The 26,398-nt window shown below is 40.0% G+C and overlaps 1 protein-coding gene across 2 annotated transcripts in view; it reads left to right on the top strand.

Moving 5' to 3' along the window:
* Window positions 1-17,578, top strand: part of PLEKHA8 (pleckstrin homology domain containing A8) — a 40,977-nt gene extending 23,399 nt beyond the window's left edge. For both annotated transcript variants that reach the window (XM_067470238.1, XM_060782000.2), the window contains exons 8-14: window positions 664-823; window positions 3,395-3,480; window positions 4,771-4,829; window positions 6,208-6,338; window positions 7,647-7,717; window positions 8,293-8,354; window positions 10,620-17,578. In XM_067470238.1, the coding sequence (XP_067326339.1) occupies window positions 664-823; window positions 3,395-3,480; window positions 4,771-4,829; window positions 6,208-6,338; window positions 7,647-7,717; window positions 8,293-8,354; window positions 10,620-10,817 (767 nt within the window). In that variant the 3' untranslated portion in view covers window positions 10,818-17,578. The remainder of the gene's footprint in view (window positions 1-663; window positions 824-3,394; window positions 3,481-4,770; window positions 4,830-6,207; window positions 6,339-7,646; window positions 7,718-8,292; window positions 8,355-10,619) is intronic.
* Window positions 17,579-26,398: the final 8,820 nt, after the last annotated feature.

Below are 26,398 nucleotides of genomic sequence, written 5' to 3'. Positions count from 1 at the left end.
ACCGTGGTCCGCAAGAACTAAAATATGCCCTGTGGCCTCACCATTACTACAACAATGCAACAAGAGCGGCTGGTCTCACAAAATTCTCTTATATTGCCGAGGCTTATTATTTTCTGTGCGTGAGCAGATGGCAACTACTGCATGGCATATGTTCTGTATCAGAAACTAGAGCTGATGTGGTCTATCCAATGCAATTTTCTGAATCAGCACCCCAAATAACTAAACCAAATCTAAAGTTGACCAAAAAATGATTCGTAACCCTTTAGTTGGAGAGTGGTCCCTGGTCAAAGTGGTCCCTGGTCAAGTGGTTTATTGTCAAGTGGTCCCTGGTCAAAAAAAGGTTAGGAACTACTGTTGTAGAGTGAAAGCACTTAATGAGGAGCCAAGCTCTGAGGTGGCTGATGAGGAAAAGGGGGAACTGGAAGATTGAGAGAGTGGGCAAAATACAAAAGATGGGATGAGGACAGAATGAGTGTGTAGATGTGAATAGAGGATGCACGGGTGAATTTGACAGTGGCAGATTATAAGTCCATCTGTAACAGACATTTTTCAGTGCATAATACGTAAGAAATAAAATCTTTTGCATTCCTTAAAGGGGGGGGGGGGGAACAGAAGCACCTCATCTAATTGCTCATTTTATCATTTGGGTCCTTTCATTCTAAGATGATAGCAAAAAGGATGGAAAAGACAAGCTGCTGCCAAAAATACCCGATCGGGACAACAAATCTGTAGAACTTGCATCGGATTCCACAGGCAAATCAACACCCCCGGGCGAGGAAACAAACAAGGATTTAATGACGTTCTTCAGTGCTATGAGCATCAGGTAAAGAGCCATCTTGATGATCCACACGTTAATGCTTCTCCATGTGAGTCGGTGGTCTGAGGCACTAAGGATTGTTTACATGCATGTGATATTGTGTAAACTGGCCCCAAGATAGTTGCTTAACAAGTAGCATGATCTGTTCCTAATAAAATTGTCAGAGGTGAATAAAAGACAACATTTGTATTGCCATAAGCACATAATAATTGCATTTTATTTGTCACACAATTTATAAAAAAAATTAAAAAAAATTAAAGCCTTGACATATGAAATAAAATTATTGAATCTAATGCTTGCCTTGGGTTGTTGTAGGTTTTTTGGTTTGTATGGCCATGTTCTAGAAGCATTCTCAGAGGTTGGCTTCCACAGATGCAGGAAAACGCCAGGAGAGAATGCTTCTAGAACATGGTCATACAGCCTGAAAAACCTACAACAACCCAGTGATTCTGGCCATGAAAGCCTTCAACAATACAATGCTTGCCTTTTTGGCTAAAATACCTTGCCAAAATTAGGGTGCATATTGGATTTGTATAATACAGTAATCTTAGTGCTTAGCCAAAGCAGTAGGAGAAGCTGCTTCAGGATCACCTGGAACTTCTATTTAAGGGATGTCATCTCTAATTTAATTGTCATAGATCAATGCTATGTAATCCTGGGATTTGTAGTTTGGTGAGGCATCTTCACTCCTTGACAGAAGGCTCGTGGCCTTGTAGAACTACAGCCCCCATGGCTCCATAGCATTGAACTAAGGCAATGAATGTGGATTCATTCTACAGCCTAGATGCACCCCAAGTTTTCTTTCCCATTGCTGAAAGCATTGGTGTTCCAACACAATTGTTTCTAAAGAAGGAATTCCAGGCAGGCAGCAACTGTAATGGACACATCACAAAGAGTGCACCTTTTGCTGATGCACATTAGATTAATCAGCAAATACTTTTTTTTGGTTTCAGGGTTTTGAAAATTGAGATTTAGTAGTGCATTGCATTTCTTTGTAATCCACCTAGAGATGATATAGAGAGAGGTGTAATATTTTAATAATTTAATAAAATAAGTAAATAATTTTAATAATTTAATAAAATAAATAAAATGAGCAGAAGAGATTGAGTACTGATAGAAGAAATGAGACAGTAGTATGTTCATGGAAGGGAGCTTTGTGCTTGTGTAAAGAGTAGCAGAATGTGTGGAGCCTCTTCAGAAATATAATAACAAAAGAGTTCCCAGACATTTGGAGGGGGCTCACAGATAGAAGAGGCTCTCCGTATGGTCTCTTGTTCTCCAAACTTGCAACAGTGGACAGGTTGCAGCCAACACATTGTGCCTTCTCATGGATTCAGTTTATTTTTTTTATTTATTTATTTATTTATTTATTTCGTATACTTCTACCCTGCCCTTCTCAACCCCCGAGGGGGGACTCAGGGCGGCTTACAAAATGGCACAATTCGATGCCTACACAATAATACAATAAACGTATAAAAACAGCAGTTAAATGGTTAAAGAATTAAAACAACAATATATCTCACAGTCAATAGCCAATCTCAAGCACAGCGTTCGCCAACTCAGAGTCCATACTTCTTTCCACATTGTCTATTCCTATCTGTCGTCACAGTCCTTTATTTATCTGTCAGATTGCCCAAACACCTGGTCCCACACCCATGTTTTTAATTTATCCCATTCATGAACACCTGAATAGGTCTGAAATTGTTAATGTATCTGTAAGGCCCTTTGTCTTACCATGGATTTTTCTTATTGTTGGGGAAGATCAGTTGCATAGTTAACTTTGAAATAGGATTCAAATAATTAAATTTAGCCATGTGATTCATTAATTACTCGTATATATTTGAGTATAAGCTGACCCAAATGTAAGCCGAGGCACCTAATTTTGCCACAAAAAAAAAAAAAAAACTGGAAAAACATATTGACTCAAGTATAAGCCGAGGTTGGGAAATTCAGCAGCTACTGGTAAATTTCAAAATAAAAATCGATACCAAAAAAATTACATTAATTGATGCATCAATCAGTTAAATGTTTTTGAATATTTACATAAAACTGTAATTTAACATAAGACTGTTCAACTCTGATTAAACCATTATTCTAACCTTATTCACTGTAAGTTACTTACATATCCTTCCAATAATAATAGAGAGTAAAATAATAAATGTAATAATAAGAGAGTAAAATCATGAACTGTAATAATAACAGTAATAATAGAGTAAAATAATAAATGTGATAAAAACAATATTTATTTATTTATTTACAGTATTTATATACCATTTTTTTTTACCCCAAGGCTGAGAAATGTAATAATAACAATAATAAATAGAGTAAAATAATAAATGAACGATAATAATAGAGTAAAATGATAAATGTAATAATAATAATAACAACAACAACAACAGAGTAAAATAATAAGTAACCTTGTCTTGAGTATAAGCCAAGGGGGGCTTTTTCAGCCTAAAAAAAGAGCTGAAACACTTGGCTTATACTCAAGTATATACAGTATTATTAATTATTTTTGGAAGTAATTTCCTCTTCCTAAGGTGATCCTAACCAATTTACCTGTTTTCTTCCTCAAAGATTCAGTGATATTGAGCTTTCTGAAGATGGAGGAATACCAACAGAAGAATTTTTGCGATCTTGTTATGAAATAGTTCCGGTCCTGGGTAGGTGTGCTTTCCTACTGGAATTTGTTATAGAGGGAAATTGCCTGTTTGGATAAATCTTCTTCAATTTTCAAGTCTTCTTATGTTATCTTGATAATGTTTGTGTTGTTTGGAAAATCTTACACTCAGAATGACCCATGGGTTCATATGCAATGCCAGGTCAGTTTGTGATGTTTTAAATTCTTGCAGTATCTGAACCCATTCCTTACAAATAATGCTGAACCCCACAGATAAATAACAATGTTAATTACTGCCTTCTTTAAGCTACAGTTTATTGTTGCACATAAACCTAGAACAAGGATATGTCTGTGGTTTCTGTAGCTGCCTACATCGCAGAAGTGGTTATAACGTGTGGCAGAAAAGCAGATGAGAAATAAAGCCAACAAATTGTGGTCTACACATTTATCTGCAGGGCAATGCAACAAGTTACAGAAAACATGTTGTGCAAACACAGCAATAAAACAGCAGAATATTTCAAATTATTCAGCTGGACAGTGCCTCAGTTAAGAATGGACCTCAGATTTTCTGTCTCCCTATTTTGCATCTTGTTAGCTTAATTGATAAAACACCTTTCTGGGCCATGCTCCTGGGCTATTTTTTATAATATAATAAAATATTTTAATAAAAAATTGATACTTTTGCTCCAAACACAATTGACACACAAATTGTTACTGGAAAAAAAACATTGCTGTGTTTCAGATTTACAAATATGGGTTACAGTTTATCACCAACTTGTAGCAACTATAGCATATGTGAACAATGGAATATATAAACTGTAATTGCATATAGACTGGATTACATAAGAATATGGTATCATGATAACTCTGATCTTATCTGAATGGATGCTCTTAAGAAGCCTCCAAACAAACAAATTCATAGCAAATACTTAGTGCTGGAAAAGTTCCATTTTTTTATTTACTCCTCTTACAATCCCCTACTTAGCTTGTTCAATTCTAGAAAATGTAGTCTTTATACAGTAATGCTCTCCCACTTTAGATACATATTATTTGGTGTTAATGTAATAGGATATTTAGATACCTCTCTGTGTGTAAATCTAAGGAATGCCTTGTGAAGATATTTAACCAGACCAGACGGCTTGCTTTTTATGTTCAACATGGCTGTTGGCTCTCCTATAAAGTGCTTCTTTCATCCAAGATTTTGTGGTTCCTTTCAGTTCTGTAACAAGTCATTAAGTTTCCCATTGTCTTGTATTAGGATGTTTGAAACTAGTGACTAAAGCAGACACCAAAGCTTGCAAGCTCTTATGCAAAAATGTTTTATTTTTTCTAGATAAACTCGGATCCACAGTCTTTGCTCCTGTTAAAATGGATTTTGAAGGAAACATCAAGGTAATAGCTTTAATTAAGTCATATTTAGAGTAGAGCCATTGAAGATAATGGCATGGATCAACAGAAGTGTTCACCCAGCCGAATCCCAAGGGCCTGTCATGCATAATTTAATGTAACATGTCTGATCAGAAACCTTGTAAGTGACAAGGTTGATGGTAGGAGCCTCCTTTAGAGTTATGTATTGAGAACAAAGCATGGAAAATTAGACACCATAGCCATGCTGGCTGAGGGATTCTGATAATCGAAATAATCATATTTCTAGATCCAAGCAAGATCTAGGTGTGTTTTGAATACAGTCATTCAGTGGTGGGAAGAAAACTTGATGTTTTCAGTAGTCTGGAAGGGACACACATAATCAGCATTGCATTTCTTGAAATCAGTTATTGGTTCATATTACTTGCAGACCTCGGTTTTTAATTCTGATGACTTAATTCCAGGCAGACATTTGGTCCTGAGGATCTCAAGTTATAGGGAAGTTTCTGTTGGGCGAATGGGCTTATTAACAAATGACCCTCATAAATGTACAGCAGAGTGTCTTATTAGCAGCAACATGACCCAGCACCAGTAACCCAAAGTGATAAAAAACAAAAACATGCAGACCAATATTATCTCTTCCATTGGAGGTTTGAGCAAAATAATATGGTTGCATTATTTACAAGGACAAGGTTTCCATAACACACTTTACACTCCCTTCTTTGCTCCCCACCACATTCATCCAAAGTATCACCTTCACATAGTAATCCTGAAAACAGCCAAACATGTACAGTATTCTAAAGGGTTAATGTGTCTATATAATGCCTTGTATAAAATGCAGCAGCAGTTAACATTACAGACCAGCAACATTATTCAATTAAGAGTATCTTGGAATAAGTTGTTCTTTATGGCTCATTTAAAACAAACCAAAGAGAAGTTGATTTTGAGAGTCCATAGTACATGGTTGAAGCCATCACTAAAAAAGCTCTGTCTCTCATATTCATAAGAGCAATGGATCTAGTTGCAGGTATACAAACAAAGTCTTCATTGTCCAATCTTGGAACCCAGACATGTCCAGGCATATTCTTAAAAATAGCATGACCTCAAGCCTTTTAGTATTTTTAAAAGGTACAGCCCCGTATTTTGAATTGGGCTCAGAAATCCATTGTCAATCAGTGCTGCTAGCACAAGCTAGTTGATTGTTGGGGATTTGTTTTGGAGGGAGGCAAACAATCAAGCATTTGCATTAGCTGACTTCAAAAGCAGTTGTATCAAGAGAGCATTCCAGTAGTCTGAATGTAACCAGGGCACTCACAGCTATGTTTTTTTTTCTGTATATGACTACAACCCAAGGTAGTTGTGCATTTCTATGGATTGTTATAATCATCTTCTCTGTCCCTTCTAGAAAATCAATCAGAAATACATAACCAGCAAAGATGACTTCAATACCCTTCAGAAACTCATCCTACATGAAGTGAACTCTGGAGACTCGCAAATTCGTAACTCTGCCACAGAGGCCCTCATGTGGCTGAAAAGGTAAATGCCTAGTTTTTGGAGCATGAACAAGATAGAAACTGGTAGCTGATTGCGTCAGTTGGCAGAGATTAATTTTTATCCCAAACAAACACTTTTGTTACTGTTGTGTGCCATCAAATTGTTTCCAATTTATGATGACGCAAAAGTGAACCTATAAAGCAGCATTTCTCAACCTGGCGGCCGGGACTCCTGGGGGTGGGGTGTCGCAAGGGAGGTGATCTGATGGTCTTAATCAGAAAACACTGTATTTTCTGTTAGTCATGGGGATTCTGTGTGGGAAGTTTGGCACAATGGTGTTCAGAATGCTCTTTGATTGTATGTAAACTATAAATGCCAGCAACTACAACTCCCAAAGATCAAGGTCTATTTTCCACACATTTGGGTATATTGAGTATTTGTGCCAAGTTTGGTCCAGATCTATTGTTGTTTGAGTCCACAGTGCTCTCTGGATGTAAGTGAACTACAACTCTAAAACTCAAGGTCAATGCCCACCAAACCTTTCCAGTATTTTCCATTGGTCATGGGAGTTCTGTGTGCCAAGTTTGGTTTAATTCCATCATTGGTGGTGTTCAGAATGCTCTTTGATTGTAGGTTAACTACAAATCCCAGCACTTACAACTCCCAAATGACAAAATCAATCCCCCCAACCCCACCAATATTCAGATTTAGGCATATTGGGTATTTGTACCAAATTTGGTCCAGTGAATGAAAATACATTCTACATATTAAGATATTTATGTTACGATTCATAACAGTAGCAAAATTACAGTTATGAAGGAGCAACAAAGATAATTTTATGGTTGGGGATCACCACAATATGAGGAACTGTATTAAGGGGTCTTGAAATTAGGGAGGTTAAGAAACACTGCTGTATAGGACCTTCTGGAGCAGAGAATGCACACTCTTAGGAGTGTAAGACTTTTTTGGCTAACTATAACTATCACAAACTGGGACAACTTCAGTTTTTCTTACTGAGGGATTCTGGGAATTATAATATAATACCTCATCTGCTCTCTGTGCCAGCCTTCTAGCCTTCAGACCCCGTGACCACTATGCTTCTTTCCAATTGTTGATCATTAATTACTGGGTCAGGTTTTTAAAATAGGACTGTTCTACATATAAACGTACATGATCATTGAGTTGGAAATGCTCTCAAAAGTATTCTAGTCCTACTGACTGCCAATAAAATCTGTGGCTGTATTGTCCATAATATAGAATTAGAAAAGACCTGAAAAAGGATGTTGCAATTGCTTTCTGATTTAAATGTGTGTTTCCATGTAACTATTAAAATCTCACTGTTTTAAACAGGGGCTTGAAATTTTTGAAAGAGTTTTTGACAGAGCTAAAGAATGGAGAAAAGAACATTCAGACAGCACTAAGTAAGTACTTTGTATTTTGTACTTTTTTCCTGGAAAAATACAAAATACAGCACTAAAACTGATGATGGAGTGGAATATTGTCTTTCCAATTTATTTGGCTCATATACCAAACTAGATGACAACTTGTAATCACTTCTTCTGGTGTGAGAGAATTGGCCATCTGCAAGGACGTTGCCCAGGGGATGCCCGGATGTTTTGATGTTTTTCCATCCTTGTGGGAGGCTTCTCTTATGTCCCTGCATGGGGAGCTGACAGAGGGAGCTCATCTGCGTTGTCCCTGGTTTCGAACCTCCGATCTATCAGTCTTGAGTCCTGCCAGCACAAGGGTTTAACCCTTTGTGCCACTGGGAGCTCCAACAGCAACTTGCAATGATCTTGCTTAGAACTGAAATACATCTACATCAAGAAAAATAATGTTGATTTTATTGATACCTGAAACCTATGATGCTTTTAAGCAATATCATTTGTTGTCCAGACAGTAACTTGCTGCTCTCCTGCAACATCATGTAGGATGTCTGTAGCTGGTGTGATTTCCAGCAGCACTCAAAATGTTTTGTTTTTCTCTCTGCTTGCAGATCATGCTTATGGCAGAACGTTAAGGCAGTACCACGGCTGGGTTGTCCGAGGAGTTTTTGCGGTGAGTCAGGCAAGACAGCTTTCTGGACAAAGTATTGCAAAGGCAAGGCAGACAACCCACTGTTTTCAAAGCCTGGATGGTTCATACCAACCCAGGTGGGAGGTGCAGTGTCCATGTCAAGCTAAAGGCTTGATCATGGGTGTAGTCAATCTACTCTGTTTTTTAACACAGACTTTAGAGCAGGAGTATCCAAACTTTTGGCTTCCCTGTACCACATTGGACGGAGAAGAATTTTCTTGGGCTACATATAAAATATGCTTACACTAACCATGACTGATGAGCAAAAAAAAAAAGTCAATGCATATTTTTTGTGATATGCGCCACCACAGAAAAGTAAAAAAAGTAATAATCCTAATTATGCACTGCCGCCATTTAGAGGGTCTTTTAAAATAATCGAGCAGGTCTTCTAGCTGAACTGTTTGTGCATATAATGCAAATTATGGATAATACTCTGATATTTAGTCAATTCCCTTCCATTTTTGCCTACAAAGTTCACACTCAAGAATTGTGCATCTTAATGTTTAAGCTTACAATGTTGTGTTGGGCCACATTCAAAGCTGTCTTGGGCTGCAGGCTGGACAAGCCTGCATTAAAGGAACTATCCAAAATGCTGAAACTATTAGGGGGATAGTGTTTAGCATCTTGTATAATGCCTGCTCTGTGTTCTGATTGAGAATTAACTAACTGGCTCCAGGAACAGTGGAACTGGCTCCAACTCTGGCAGTCTTCAGGAGGAGCTTGAAGACGTGGCTGTTCCAGTGTGCCTTCCCGGAATAATGATCCCATAGCACTTTGTCCTCCAAAGCACTTTACGTTTCTTTAGGTCTGCTCGTATGCCCTTCCACAAACACCAATATCACCTTTCATCCATGTCCCAGCATTATTTCCAATTTTAACTCTACATTTGGCCTTCCCACTGTTTTTAATTGTGTGTTGTCTTATTGATAATGTTGTGTATTTTATTGTCTGTGTTTTTTAATTGCTTGTATTGTTGTGTTTGGGCTCGGCCTCATGTGAGCCGCACCGAGTCCCTTGGGGAGATGGTAGCAGGGTACAAATAAAGTCTTATTATAAGTAGAGGGCTTTGGGTCAACATATCTAAAGCCACTTCCATGCTTTTTGCAACAATCTATGCCCAGCCCTTTCTAACTATGATTATGCCCACTATATTTCTGGTCACTGGTTCCCTAGGTTTGTTTTTCTACATTTCAGTGGTGTTTTTATACCCTGCTGTTTTTAATTATCAGTTTAGATCATGATAGATTATTATATTTTTAAACTATGTTTTAAGCTGTGTTGTTTGCTCTGGGCTCGGTCCCCCATTTAAGCTGCCCCAAGTCCCTTCGTGGAGATGGTGTCGGGATATAAAAATAAAATAATAATAACAATAATAATTATTATTATTATTATTATTATTATTATTTCATCCCCACTTTGCTTTTGCAACATCCCCCCCCCTCCTTTTTTTTTTGGAGCCTAACACAGAGGTGGGAAATTGTACAAGACCAGGAGTGACTTCTCCCTCCAAGACCTCCATGGACATCACCCACAACATCACCCATCCACCCACATGCCTACATACCTCAGTTTTCTTCTGCAGTTCCTCCAAAGCCCCATTATCCTGTCACCCTTTTTAGGGGCCTACAGAGAAAACATGTATTTAGAGTTAGTACATACACCGTTCTGGGCACTGGAACTATGAGTGTAGATTTATTTGCATGTGTTTTCCTGTACTTGGTGGGCTTTCTGTGGTGTTATTACTCAAAATAACAAACATCAAAGTGTTTTTTTTTTAAGTGCGAAGGGGTTGAGGTTTTTGGGCTGGGGACTGATGACTTTTGCAGTCACAAAAATGTGGTCCAGGAGCCATAATTTCTCCATCCCTAGTGTATCATCTACACATATCCGAAATCACTGATGAACAACAAATAAAAATAGGCAGAAACATCCCACTGCCTACAAGTGTCTCAAGAAGTCAGCAACAATTGTTAACTGCTGTCTAGTTGACTAACTTCTGATGGTCATATAAACCAGAAACGTCCAATTGCCCTGCTCTGGTCTTTCCGAGACATGGCTTCCCTTTTCAGTTTCTAATTATATATATCTAACAACTTGTTTGTTTTTAACTTGTCTTACGGACACATTAACAAAAAATCCAAAGTACCATGTTGACTGTATTGTCGAAGGCTTTCATGGCGGGAATCACTGGGTTGTTGTAGGTTTTTCCAGGTTTTTCCATGTTGACGTTGCGTCTTCTTCTTGCAGCTAGCACTGAGGGCATCCCCCACCTATGAAGGCTTTGCGTTGGCACTATCGATTGGAGAACGTAAATATCAGGAAGACACTTTTTATAATAGCATGCAAAGGGACCTTGACATCTACCTACCCGCTATGGAAAAACAGCTCAGCATCTTGGATGCACTGTATGAAGAACATGGGCTGGAATCCAATGAAGTGGTGTGACCGCCAGCCAAAACAGTGCCTCTCAAATTCAGGGATTGTGACTGTTAACATAGCTTTTTTTCCCAGAAGTCCATTCTGTTTCTGTGTGTGTTTTTCCATACTGGAGAAGGGACGCAAAACTTCCTTTTTTACATGTTTTTTTAAAATGCTTGTTTATGTTTAACTGCAAAGGTGCTATATATTCTGGCAACATTTTTTCTACCTTCATAGAAAATACTTTTAGCCAGATATAGTGATATTTACTATGTGGCAACCAATTTGTAGTGGTTGATCCAACAGCTGAACAGGCACAGAGTTTAGTACCATTGTGCTGAATTGCTTAGAGCATCTCTGTACCAGAGCTGCAGAGAGTTACTTTTGGGGGCCACAATTTCCAGGATCTCCAATCCAGGTGGCCAGGGGCTTCGCTTGCTAGGGATTTTGGGAGTTTGGGGCCAGAATTCACTTAAGGAAATTTGCACATGTAAATATCGCTTACACATTTAGAAGTGCTTTTTGAGGCACTGTTGGGGCTAGTACTTCCTTTCTCTCAATACAACACCTAAAGTTCCCTTCCCAACTTACTGCAAGATCTTAAAACTGTCATTCATTCTTCGGCAGGATCGGCAAGCATGTGTCAATAAAGGCAGACACACAATAATTACAGAAGGACTAAAACTTCCAAGGACCTCCCCCAAGTTCTCAGCACTGGCGCCTTCATTCTGCACCTTGCTATGCATTCTGCATCTGGATATCTAATCCTGTCTGCTCATTTTGAAGTGTGCAGTGGCTGTGCAATGTGATTTCAGGGCTTTCCCATAAACTAATCTATGGCTCAGGGTAATGTGGATATTCACACTACTCTGAGGGGATATTGACTTGCTCTATACATAATTTAAGCTTGCTCTGTGATGGTCAGAAAGTTCGTGATTTAGACCAACAAGTGGAGAATTCAGATTTGCAACTCAAAATCCAGCCAGTATTTGAAGGCCTCATATCTTATGCAATTCAGTGACTAAGTCTTCCTCAAAAGCAGAATCTAGAGATTATTATCACAACTACCTATATGCATCATTATTGATTTTGTTATTCTAAATCTAGCTGATCTTCCTAATTAGAGCAGACCCCTTGAGTCAATATAAATGTTGATTTGCCAGTCTGCAGTTGATTCAATGGGTTTACTAAGGAGCCACGGTAACGCGATGGGTTAAACCCTTATGCCAGGTTCGGCAGTTCGAATCCATGAGACTGGGTGAGCTCCCATCTGTCAGCTCCATCTTCCCATGCGGGGACATGAGAGAAGCCTCCCTCAGGATGGTAACACATCCGGACGTCCCCTATGCAACGTCCTTGCAGACGGCCAATTCTGTCGTACCAGAAGCAACTTGCAGTTTCTCAAGTCACTTTTGACACGAAAAAAGGGTTTACTCTAGCTGCAACTAAAAGTTGGAATTAAGTCCAAATGTTGAAAGTGTTGGCTATATTTATCTGCAGTGGATTTACTTCAGTTTTCAGTAGCTAAAGATCTGTCCTATTTTCTAGCTTGGATTTGCTCTGGCCTCTTGCTTACCCAATGATAATGCATATAGATTAGCAAGAAGGCAAGGACATAATGTGCCATGTGATGTATGGAATCATAGGCAATAGGAGAATGTGCCTGTCTGTCCCAGAATCGTCCAGTGAAGATTATCCTAAACTCTCTGAAGTTAATTAGGTTTGCAATCAATAGAAATAATTTTCAAGTTGAAAGGCTCCAAGACTGCAGCATTTATCATATTAGTGGAAATTTGACTATATCCTTTATCATTTACCATGCTGGTTGAAACAGATGAGAGCTGTTTTATGTGCTTGTAGACCTTGTCTGAAATGCAAACAGTCCTTTGCCTTATAGAGTCCATCTATACCTCTCTCCACATTTGATTGTCAAAGACTGAATTGAGAACAAAAGTTTTGCTGTGATCTACTATTTTTAAGTGTGATTAAATATCACTGGGCTGTTTCTTCCTACTATTTGAAAGTATAGCAGGTGTGTTTAACTAAACCTTAAGGTAGTGGTTCACAATGTTTGATCCTCCAGGTGTTTTGGACTTCACAATTCCTAACAGTTGATAACCTGGCTGGGATTTCTAGGAGTTGAAGTCCAAAACATCTGGAGGTCCAAAGGTTAGGACTACTGCTTTAGGTTGAACAGATCTCAGTAAAGCGACACATCAGAATTCAGCTCTTCTTGAAAGGTGAGTAACCAGTATATGAAACAGGGACAAGTGAATCCAGAATTTGTCTTTTGCCATAGTAAAGTTGTGAGGAGGACTTGCATTCAGAAGACTAGTGTGTCATCTTCAGCAGGGCTTCATACCAATATATTGATATTGCCAAAAGCGGGGCAGTCTTTGCTGCCACTTTCTTTTCCCTCGCCAAAACATTGCCATTGTACTCTTTCTTTCTCCATTCTACTGCGTCTTCTGTCTGATTTTCCTTTATTCTGTCCTTGATTCTGATTAACGCTTTGCTTTATGTAAATAGGAGTTGGCTGTTGTATACGGAGAAATGTGGAGGCTTGGGAGAAGATTATTCCAGATAGGAGAATGTTGGAAGCTGTAATAAACAATGCTGGATAATCACACATGGCACAGATAATTGTTTAAGTGTGTCACCCTAGATAACATAGCCAGTGGTAAGGGATCAGGAGAACCTTGCTCAGCAGGGGAGCCACAGTTATCCATTCTTGATATATGTTACTATGCACACCAGAAGCATCCAGGTAAGCTTATAAATAGTCATCTATTATAGCCAGTCATGTTACCTGAATCTGTCTCAGGGCCAAACTACTGTAAATTCTCAGTTAACTGGCATCTGTGGGGGTTGGTAGAGGCTGGATAAATGTAATTTCTGATTGCTTGAGAGTTACCACTTAAAATAAGCCTAATAGTATATCCCATATTATACCATACCATAAACTCTGTATTGGAGCCCCAGTGGCGCAATGGGTTAAACCCTTGTGCTGGCAGGACTGCTAATCGATAGGTCAGCAGTTCAAATCTGGGGAGAGTGGGTTGAGCTCCCTCTGTCAGCTCCAGCTCCCCATGCGGAGACATGAGAGAAACCTCCCACAAGGATGGTAAAACATCCTCTAGACAACATTGTTGCAGACAGCTAGTTCTCTCACACCAAGTTGCTCCTGACACGAAAAAAAACAACAACCCAAAAAGCTCTGTATTGACTTGAAACTAATATTGAAATATATTAATTAAAATCAAATGTGCTGCAGGAAATGCCTGTGTACCCCAGATCCATTTGGCTCTGCAAAATGTGGAGCACATTGTAGACACCTGACCCTGCTGAAGCGCATATTGACAGTGTGTGTTTTATGGCCACTGTGGCAGCCAGTTGGCTTCTAACTGCATTATATGATCACTGTAAAAGGGCCCTCTGCCTCCATAGCTAGATGAAAGCTGATATTATCTGTTGAAATGAACTGGGGACCTCCAAGCTGTTGGCAGATGATGTCAGTCTTTGTGACTATGGGGAACATACTCAGATGCTTCTCTGATCCCCCCGCTTCCCCAAAATTTGCCACTGGGTGGTTATTGGGGAGAATGCCACAGTGAAACAGCTTGTTAAAGATGCAGATTTGATAATTGCAGGTAGAGAAAGAGAATACCAGCCTTCACTACAGCTGAATAAAGACTTGGACATACATTGTACTTGTGCGTGCATATGTCATGAACAGGATGCCAGGAAATGTATCCCTTCCAATTAAGCGTCTTATAGCTAAGGTATCTCAGACTATATTTTGATACTTCTCTAGGTCTTCAAAGCATTTATAAATAAATTATTACGTTTTCATTCTAGTTGAGGAAATTCCCCATGTCGAACAAATGCTAAGCCACACCATCCTAAAACAATATGTTGAACAGAATAAAGGGAAAGAGTATTGAAAAAGGGATGTACAATAGCAACAATTCCATGATTTAGACAACCTAAATAAAAAAATTAAAAAACAGTCAAAAGTTTGTGTCTGCTATTCTAAAATTAGTAGGTTAAATAAGTGCACAGGGCCAGCATCCTTTCTATAGGGCTAAATGGCCTATTTGGAGACTTTTGGGTGACTTATGTGATCCCAGCTCCAAATTTTGCTTCCACCCTTGCATTAAAGTAATTTTGGAGTGTTGACTACCATAACATTGCTCATTTGAGGTGCGTCAGGGCATTTTTTTAATCCGCTCACAATTCCACTGGGAAAAATCCAAAATGGAAGGTCAATAGCTATTTGTTTCAGGTCAAATTGTTTGCCAAATTGAATAGATTTGTTAACAACAATTGTTTTAGAGTGGGGTAGGATGAAGAAGTGAAGCCTCCCCATAGTGGGAGGCAGCTTTTTTCTTTTCTGTGGTGGGTCATCCCATTTCCTTCCTTCTTCCTCCCATTGTAGGCAATGAGAGAGAATTAAATAGGCTCTGGGACTGGCATAGTTTAGGGCTTCTTGAGATGGCAATGTCAACAAAACAAGGGGACTTAGAATTTGGCCGGTTCTTGGCCAACTCCAGATGCCTCGTTTCCCTCTGCATCATTGGACCTACTTCCTGTGGGTGACCTGTCATCCTCACATCTCCCAAGTGCCATTTTACAATTTGACCTTCATTCCCTCGCCATGGCATTTCTATCCCCACTCGACTAGCTTTAGGATATGAAGATACTATGCTCTATACCTTTATTTACTCACATTCTAATATCTCAGTAGCTTCAAGAAAGTACTCAAAGTTACTAGCTGAGTACATTGCTGCTACTCCTGAATCAAAGTGATGTGACCATTTAATATTTATTGTTTTCAACTGCTAGAACTGAAAACTGTCCATAATTTGTAACAGACATTTGCACTGACCATATTTTGTCCTATAGGTTCCCTGTCTTCACCATATCTTTATCATTTTCTCATTCTTCTCTTTTCCTTGAACACATTTTCATCTTTATTTGTTGATTGGTCAGCTATTTGCTTTTTCTATGGAAAGACTTGTCAAGGTAGGACTGTGAAAAACATTCACAAATGCATCTTCTTTTGTGATACTCTATGTTGGCTTGCAAGAGCATTCAAACCTTTATCAAACAAAATTATGAAGTGGTGCTACAACGTAGCAGGTATGACACATGGCAATATGGAACCCATTACGTGGGGTTTTGGGAAGAGAAAAATCTGGAAATCATCTGATTTTCTGACTCCAAGCTAGCACTTGGTACAGTTACTATAGGAGCCAAAATCCTTAAAATAGCCACTGGCATTCTGGGAGTTATAGTATGAACAGTAACTTTTCCAAGTTCTGGTGTGAGCATTCTGTGTTGTAGTAAAGTGGAATGATAGGATGTAGGGTAATTATGTGATGCACAATTGAGGGCCCTTTCAGACAGGCCTTATATCCCAGGATCTGATCCCAGGTTTTCTGTATATCCCAGATTATCTATTCCAGTTTGAAGCAGAAAACCTGGGATCGGATCCTGGGATATAGGGCCTGTCTGGAAGGGCCCTGAGCTTCATCTTCCAAACATGAAGAAAATAGGGTACTGTTCCAATATCCAGGTGCAAGCCATAAGGGGGTTCTATAGAGAGAAGGACAGTCCATTTTATGGGGGCTGCAGGTGGGTTGAAGGAGAAAAACCATTTCCCCCTGTTTTCCCATTAGGCCCCCACCCATGTCCCCATTATGGAAACAACCTTTGTTTATGATGTGGGAAGTGGGGAGGGGAAATAACCAGTGAAAACAGGGAAAATGGTTTTCCTCCTTCAACTCCTCCACCCCCTGTAAAATGGACTCTAGCACCCCCTTGTGGCCTCCGCCCGGATAACAGAACAGTACCAAATATAGAATTGTATGTCTAGGATCCTGGTACATCACAAATATATGGGTTCCTTTTTAAACTCCTGTAATGAAACAATCTCAGGGATTTCAACAGCAAGGCAAAAATCTAGCAGTTTTTGAAGTCTGTCTTCAAAGTAGTCAATTGTTCGTGTAAATGGAATGTAGATCTTGTGAAGTGCATTTCTTTTATAAACAGTCTCTCTGTTTATAACAGTGAGAAAATCCCAAAGCAATCAAATGTCAGACTAAAAATCTATTGTTTAATCCCAGCTTCAGACAAGCCCATGGTGTCAATGAGATTTATATAAGTGTTGTCTTTCCAATCAACCATTGAATCAATGGACCTACTGTAGTGATGAATACCAACAACATTCAGGCCCCATTGTATAAATTTTGTGGATATATTTGACTTGGAAAATGTACATATTTGTAATGGAACGTATGTAACATCCGAACATTTTTAAATAGAGGTCCCTCCCATATACACCAATGTCAAAGGTGGTATGTATTGGATTCATTCAATATTTATAGCAGTCCTTTGTTTTAAACACAATTACAAACTGAACCCCAAGAAAATAGTTGCAGATCATATTACCTTAAAATGCCAAAATGTTCAAATGGGTACACAAATGGGTTACTGTCAGATATAGTCACTATCCTGATATTAAGGTATGACTTTGTTTATTTTATGATAGTAAAGCATTTAGGAAAATTACTCCTGATTTATTGTTATTACACTTCTTGCTAATTTAAACATATTGCCTGACTTTAAAATGTTAAAAATATTTATTCAGTTACTGGCTATGAGTATAATCCAGGGCTGATAAAAATACAGAGGTTTTTCCATTGACCAAAGTGGTGTGTGAAGTGCAATGTACCACTATCGTGGTGGTGATGAAGTAAGTAATAAAAACTCTTTTATTGTCTCTTCGTGGCTTTGTGCACTCAAGTCATTTCTGATTTATCTAATCGTAAGGCAAAGCTATCACAGTCTTTTCTTGGCAAGAGTAATTCACAAGGTGTTTGCCTTTGTCTTCCTCAAAGGCTGAGAGAATATGATTTGTCTAAGTTCACCAGGTGGATTTTATGGCCAAGCAGAGATTTAACCTCTGTTCTCCAGCATCCTACTTCAATGCCAAAAACATTTCAATGCACTGCTGCTTCTATCTATTTCATAGAATCATAGAACCCCAGAACTGGAAGAGACCTTTGGGCCATCCAGTCCAACCTCCTGCCAAGTAGCAGGAAAATCGCATTCATAGAATCATAGAATCATAGAATCATAGAATCAAAGAGTTGGAAGAGACCTCATGGGCCATCCAGTCCAACCCCATTCTGCCAAGAAGCAGGAATATTGCATTCAAATCACCCTTGACAGATGGCCATCCAGCCTCTGCTTAAAAGCTTCCAAAGAAGGAGCCTCCACCACACTCCGGGGCAGAGTGTTCCACTGCTGAACAGCTCTCACAGTCAGGAAGTTCTTCCTCATGTTCAGATGGAATCTCCTCTCTTGTAGTTTGAAGCCATTGCTCCATTGCGTCCTAGTCTCCAAGGAAGCAGAAAAAAGCTTGCTCCCTCCTCCTCCCTGTGGCTTCCTCTCACGTATTTATACATGGCTATCATATCTCCTCTCAGCCTTCTCCAGGCTAAACATGCCCAGCTCCTTAAGCCACTCCTCATAGGGCTTGTTCTCCAGACCCTTGATCATTTTAGTCGCCCTCCTCTGGACACATTCCAGCTTGTCAATATCTCTCTTGAATTGTGGTGCCCAGAATTGGACACAATATTCCAGATGTGGTCTAACCAAAGCAGAATAGAGGGGTAGCATTACTTCCCTGGACCTAGACACTAGGCTCCTATTGATGCAGGCCAAAATCCCATTGGCTTTTTTTGCCGCCACATCACATTCCTGGCTCATGTTTAACTTGTTGTCCACGAGGACTCCAAGATCTTTTTCACACGTACTGCTCTCGAGCCAGGCATTGTCCCCCATTCTGTATCTTTGCATTTCATTTTTTCTGCCAAAGTGGAGCCTAGAGGAGGGAGGCAAGCTAGGGTGCAGCTGTCTACACTCCAGTGGTTCTCAACCTGGGGGTCAGGACCCTTGGGGGGGTTGTCAGAGGGGTTGCCAAAGACCATCAGAAAACACAGTATTTTCTTTTGGTCATGGGAGTTCTGTGTGAAAAGTTCGGCTCGATTCTATCGTTGGTGGGGTTCAGAATGCTCTTTGATTGTAGGTGAACTATAAATCCCAACAACTACATTTCCCAAATGTCAAGGTGTATTTTCCCCAAACGCCACCAGTCTCCACATTTGAGCATATTGAGTATCGTTGCCAAATTTGGTCCAGACACATCATTGTTTGAGTCCACAGTGCTCTCTTCGGATGTAGGTGAACTGCAACTCCAAACTCAATGCCCACCAAACCCTCCCAGTATTTTTTCCTGGGAGTTCTGTGTGGGACGTTTGGCCCAATTCTATCATTGGTAGGGTTCAAAATGCTCTTTGATTGTAGGTGAACTATAAATCCCAGCAGCTACAACTTCCGAATGTTAAGGTCTATTTTCCCCAAACTCCACCAGTGTCCACATTTGAGTATATTGAGTATTCATGCCAAGTTTGGTGCGGACACATCATTGTTTGAGTCCACAGTGCTCTCTTCTGGATGTAGGTGACTCCAAACTCAAGGTCAATGTCCACCAAACCCTCCCAGTATTTTTCCTGGTTGTGGGAGTTCTGTGTGGGACGTTTGGCCCAATTCTATCATTGGTGGGGTTCAGAATGCTCTTTCATTGTAGGTGAACTATAAATCCCAGCAACTACAACTTCCAAATGTCGAGGTCTATTTCCCCCAAACGCCACCAGTCTCCACATTTGAGCATATTGAGTATCGTTGCCAAATTTGGTCCAGACCCATCATTGTTTGAGTCCACAGTGCTCTCTTCTGGATGTAGGTGAACTGCAACTCCAAACTTAAGGTCAATGCCCACCAAACCCTCCCAGTATTTTTTCCTGGTTGTGGGAGTTCTGTTTGGGACGTTTGGCCCAATTCTATCATTGGTGGGGTTCAGAATGCTCTTTGATTGTAGGTGAACTATAAATCCCAGCAGCTACAACTTCCGAATGTCAAGGTCTATTTTCCCCAAACTCCACCAGTGTCCATATTTCGGCATATTGAGTATTCATGCCAAGTTTGGTCCAGACGCATCATTGTTTGAGTCCACAGTGCGCTCCGGATGTAGGTGAACTACAACTCCAAGCTCAAGGTCAATGCCCACCAAACCCTCCCAGTATTTTCTCTTGGTCATGGGAGTTCTGATTGCCAAGTCTGGTTCAATTCCATCGTTGTTGGAGTTCAGAATGCTCTTTGATTGGAGGTGAACTATAAATCCTAGCAACTACAACTCCCAAATGTCAATGTCTATTTTTCCCAAATTCCACCAGCGTTCACATTTGGGCATATTAGGTATCCATGCCAAGTTTGGTCCAGATTCATCATTGTTTGAGTCCACAGTGATCTCTGGATGTAGGTGAACTACAACTCCAAACTCAAGGTCAATGCCCACCAATATTTTCCCAGTATTTTCTCTTGGTCGTGGGAGTTCTGAGTGCCAAGTTTGGTTCAATTCCATTGTTGGTAGAGTTCAGAATGCTCTTTAATTGTAGGTGAACTATAAATCCCAGCAACTACAACTCCCAAATGTCAAGGTCTAGTTTCTCCAAATTCTACCAGTGTTCACATTTCAGTATATTGAGTATCGGTGCCAAGTTTGGTCCAGACCCATCATTGTTTGAGTCCACAGTGCGCTCCGGATGTAGGTGAACTACAACTCCAAACTCAAGGTTGATGCCCACCAAACTCTTCCAGTATTTTCTCTTGGTCGTGGGAGTTCTGTGTGCCAAGGTTGGTTCAATTCCATCATTGTTGGAATTGAACCAGAATGCTCTTTGATTGGAGGTGAACTATAAATCCCAGCAACTATAACTCCCAAATGACAAAACCAATCCCCTCCCCAACCCCACCAGTATTCACATTTGGGTGTCTCAGGTATTTGTGCCAAACTTGGTCCAGTGAATGGAAATACATCCTGCATATCAGATATTGACATTACGATTCATAACAGTAGCAAAATGGCAGTTATGAAGTAGCAACGAAAATAATGTGATGGTTGGGGTGATGCATTCAAAGCATCCCCGACAAATGGCCCTCCAGCCTCTGTTTAAAAGCCTCCAAAGAAGGAGCCTTCACCATACTCCGGGGCAGAGAGTTTCACTGTTGAATAGCTCTCACAGTGAGGAAGTTCTTCCTAATGTTCAGGTGGAATCTCCTTTCCTGTAGTTTGAAGCCATTGTTCCGCATTCTAGTCTCCAGGGCAGCAGAAAACAAGCCTGCTCCCTCCTCCCTATGACTTCCCTTCACATATTTATACATGGCTATAATGTCTCCTTTCAGTCTTCTCTTCTGAAGGCGAAACATGCCCAGCTCTTTAAGCCACTCCTCATAGGGCTTGTTCTCCAGACCCTTGATCATTTTAGTCGCCCCGTCTGGACATCCCCCTTCAATTGTGGTGACTAGAATTGGACACAGTATTCCAGGTGAGGTCTGACCAAGACAGAATAAAGGGGTAGCATGACTTCCCTGGATCTAGACACTATACTCCTATTTATGTAGGCCAAAATCCCATTGGCTTTTTTGGCTACCACATCACATTGTTGGCTGGTGTAACTTGTTGTCCTCAAGGACTCCAAGGTCTTTTTCATACATACTACTGTTGAGCCAGGCATCCCCCTTTCTGTATTTTTGCATTCATTTTTTTCTACTTAAGTGGAGTATTTTGCATGTGTCCCTGATGAACTTCATTTTGTTACTTTTGCCCCATCTCTCTAACCTGTTATGATAATTTTGAATTCTGCTCCTATTGTCTGAAGCATTAGCTATCCCAATTTGGTGTCATCTGCAACTTTATGATCATGCCTTCTAATCCTTCATATAATTAAAAACACTCCTGAAACAAACAGTGAAGAAACAACAAACAAGTTTCTGCTTTTTCATAAAAGTACTGGGTGTTGTTCCTTATCATTTCACTATGGGGCAGCCTTTACCAACCTTCAGGGAAAGACTGGTGATGAATAAAATACTCGTGCCTGTTATTTTTAAAAGTTTTAAAAGACATAAAAGATAGAAAAGATCAATGAATGTATATGTCTAAGCTTCTTAAATTCTGCCTGTAGCCACATGAGAAAACTGGTGTGGAGTATTATTTTTAGGCTTATCCATTCTGAAATGTAACTCATCTTGTCTAAACCTTGGTGCTAGTACAGCAAGTAGTCACACATCAAAAAACAACACAACTAGTAAGTTCAATAGGGTAAGTTATAACCCAAAGTGCCTTCAGTTTAGGAACACAGAACTGCATAAAGGTGACAAAAGGCAGAACCAGGTATCCAAATGGAAATTGCTTTGATATTTGTGTGAGATGCCCCCACATTCCTGTGTAAACATCTTCAGAAGTGATTCACCTTTGAAGGCTAAAAGTGGATATGTCTCAACTGTTATCCACATAGACTATGAAGGATTGGGTTTGTTGCTACAACTGCTCATCTTTTCCTCCAATAAAAATGAAAGAAACCAATTGCAACAAGAAACTAACCAACTGCAAAAAAATGTTGTAGGAAATGTTCTTTATTGAGAGTTGTAGCCAAGCAGTTTCCATACCTCCATTTTTTAAAATCTTGTCCCATTCCTCAAGTGGCCACTCAACAACTCCTAACTGAGCCTTTTTGCAGAGAGGGTCAAGGGCACAGGGTCTGAGAGAAGAGCTCCTTAGATTTCTAGGTCCACGTTTCAAGAAGAATGGGTTGTTATTATATGGGTTACTAGCATATACATCCAGTGGCTGGGTATGCATTTTCTGAATATAGGAATCTGTAATGAACTGAATTATTATCCAAGTTTTGCCGCCTTAAGGATTCATTTCTCCCTTTTCCAGCTTACTTCTATCTTTGGCATTTTGAGAAGGCCTCCCTTAGAATGTTTCCATTGAGGGATTCCAATATGTATTCCTACTGACTTTCCAGCCCTCTTCCATTTGTCAACTCTCCTTCTGGAGTAGCCCTCTATATACTTCCCTCTTGTGGTTGCATCTGAGTGCCTCATGCATGCATACATACATACATACATACATATTTATTCGTTTTTGAGGGTCTAGCCCTAAATTAGGTAGACTTATTAATTTAAGCCTCACTGGTATTTTGATTTGGGTCACGAAGGGTATATATTGGTTCAGTTCCATAAAGCTATGTAGGAGCCTTTGTGGAACATGCATACCTACATATTTACACTTTTAAATTATGTAGTAGAGTTATGCAGTTCAGGTAAACCTCAATCTGTCTTGGTGCCCCAGATTTCGGTGGGGGCCCTGATCCATTTTTCAGGAGCCACCCAAATTTGGAAGGATAGAAATCTATTTTCAATACTGGAAGCCAAAAGATTGGTTTTCAATCCTGCCCATTGGCGGCAATGGGAAGGGGGACTTTCCAGTCTCCCTTTCCCATCATTTTAGGCATCATTTGTCTTTATATCCTTCATTAAGCCCTGGATTACAAGCATCAGAGTTAATATACAACTCTTTCTGAGTTCCTTTCCCTTCTGTCTTTAGAGGAGAACTGGGTTTAAGGCAAAGGCTTAAGAAACCCTGCTTCCTGTGATTCTTTTCCTTCTGTCTTTAGAGGAGACCTGGGTTTAAAGAAAGGACTTAAGAAGTCATGCTTCCTGGAATCCTTTCCCTTGTAGCAGCTGCCTCCCTTCTTGCACTAACCTTGTTTAATATCTTTACTAATGATCAGCCACAACCACCACTCACAAAGAGCTTTATATATGCTGATGACCTTGGCCTAACAACATAAGCAAAATACTTTGAAACAGTTGAAATCCAACTTACTAATGCCTTGAAAGAGCTCTCCGGCTACTGCAAAGATAACCACCTGAAGCCTAACCCTGCCAAAACACAAGTATGTGCTTTCCATCTATGCAATCGTGAAGCCAACAGGAAATTGAACATCACCCGGGAAGGTCAAGAACTTGAACATTGTTTCCATCCTAAATATCTCGGTGTCACCTTAGATTGAACACTAGCATATAGGAAACACTGCTTGAACACCAAGCACAAAGTAGCTGCACACAATTACATCCTGCGAAAACTTACTGGCAGCACATGGGGTGCAGACCCAACATTAATAAGAACATCAGCCCTAGCCTTGTCTTACTCAACTGCTGAGTATGCCTGCCCTGTTTGGCATCGGTCTGCCCATGCAAAGCAGGTGAATATAGCATTGAATGAAACATGCAGAATGTCTTAAACCTACACCTGTTGATAAACTCTACAAGCTAGCTGGCATTGCCCCCACCTCGATGTGCAACGGGAAGTTGTTGCTAAATGTGAGAGAAATAAGATTGAATACTGTGAAAGCCATCCACTACATGGCTGCCAGCCCCCTCCCAGTAGACTCAAATCAAGGAAAACCTTTATGAGAACTACCACTCCTCTTGGCGTCCTCCCAGCAACAGCAAGGGTATCCCTCTGGGCAGCTAAACCATGAAATCCCAACTGGATGGCCCCCCGCAAGGGTCTTCCTCCAGGGGCAAAACAAGAATGGGCAACCAAGAAGTCCTTGAATAGACTCAGAAGCAGAGTAGGCAGATCAAAAGACAACCTGGCAAAATGGCACTACCTAAAAGAATCCCATATCTTGTGTGACTGTGGAGCAGAACAGACAACTCTGCATCTGTATGTTCATCCATTGTGCCCTGCATCATGTACATGTTGGAGACTACAATGCCATTGCTGTTGCCCATTTTTTGTCAAAAGATATTTAGCCGCCTGCACACCTTCTATTTTTATCAGTTTTATACTAATTTATGCAATGCTTTTGATACATAATAATAATAATAATAATAATAATAATAATAATAATAGCTGCCTCTCTCCCTGCACTCCGTGTGTAACCACAAGAAACCGAAAGCAGACGGTTTTTCAACAGCCACTGTTCTGTTGCTGTCGAGAAAAAATGACAGTGAAGCCCATGCCGTTATGGGCATCTCAACCAGCCAAGGAACGTCTTTGAAAACGGATTGGTGCACAACCCTGGTATAGATATTAGTAATCATATCCCAACGGAAGTATTTTTCAATGTGCTAAAACTGCACAAGACCATACGAGAAACTAGAGGCCCTTTCACACAGCCCTATATCCCAGAATGTCAAAACAGAAAATCCCACATTATTTGTTTGAGCTGGAATATATGGCAGTGTGGACACAGATAACCCAGTTCAAAGCAGATATTGTGAGATTTTCTGACTTGATATTCTGGGATATAGGGCTGTGTGGAAGGGCCCTGGGACTACAATTCACTATCACAGTTTGGTTCTCACCTGAGTTGGGGGACCCACTGTGCACATTGTCTCTATAGCGTGATGGGTTTAAACTATTTGATTTTTTTTTACAAAAATTAAGAAATGTTTGTATAGATCACTGCTTTTTAAACTGTGGCTCCTGACCTCCAAGTGGGGTCCCTTTAGCTCAGTGTTGGCATCCCTAAAATTTTGACTACAGTAAAAGTTTTCTGATCGTAACTGTTGTGCAGTATGTTTACAGAAGACTCTGCAGAAAATATTTCACAAGTGCTTCATAAAAAGGAAAACTGGTCTGTTTAGCAAGCATACAAATGCTGATTTGTTATTAGTAAATGCTTTGTTTTTGCATCTATTTTATATACCTATATAGTCAGAGTCATGTGAAATTAATTGGGCCAAAAGGGGTCCTGAGTGGGAAAATTTAAGAAGCCCTGATATAGATAGTCTGGCATACTGAGACTTGCAAATATAGGACAGAACAAGTATGATATCTTGAATCAGAAATCAAGTTTTCTTGGTAGATCATTTGAGTTTGCATGGTAAGGAATTTGGTTACTGCATCATTGCATGCAGACTGGAACAGATCTGGAATACGTGTAGTTGGAGATCTTTTTTTTTAACTTGGTCTTCTTTAACACTTGGATTGTGGCTTCCTGCCAAATGTATCCCAATTAATTTAGCATCTGTTTTCAGGGTTGATATTGTCTGCCCCTACCCCATCTTCGGAGACTAGGCATGTCTCGCATATTTTCCGATAGGTCACAGTTTTCCACTTGGTTTTTTGCTTAACAGCTGGCATTCGGTCTCCTTCATGATCCAATCTCCTTCGTGCAACTGAGAAGCTATTCATCATTGTTCACAAAGGTACCATTTCCATTCTGTCCCTGTAACCTGATATCAGGAGAGCGACCCCAGGTATAGAACACTGAACTTTGACTTTCAATAACACCTTCAGTTTAACACATACCTGTGGACTTCATCAACCTCAAACTTTTATATAGTGGAAAGGGGGATAAATTTGGAACACTGTGTATCCTATTTTGATACCACTGTAGGTTTTTCTGGGCTTCCCATCCCCTGGGGTGGATTCTCTTTTTATTGTAAGTCTCTGGCTTGCCTAAATTATCAAAGGTTACAAGCTTTGGGACACTGCCACACTTCACCTCTCTAAATAAAGTGTGGAAACTTCTGATCATCTGCCTGAGTCAGGATTGTTAAATATGTGTCCTTCAGGCCTGGATTTAGCACGCAATTGAGGCAGAGCTGAGTGGGTTTCCCCTTCGGAGGGGAAGAAATCCTTCCATTCTGAAGTGCTGACAGTATGGAAAATCCTCATT

Source organism: Anolis sagrei, chromosome 6 (genome assembly GCF_037176765.1).
Source record: "Anolis sagrei isolate rAnoSag1 chromosome 6, rAnoSag1.mat, whole genome shotgun sequence".
In the NCBI taxonomy this organism is placed as follows: Eukaryota; Metazoa; Chordata; class Lepidosauria; order Squamata; family Dactyloidae; genus Anolis; species Anolis sagrei.
The sequence above is the reverse complement of the archived record's forward strand: the minus strand, read 5'-3'. Positions and strand labels throughout refer to the sequence as shown.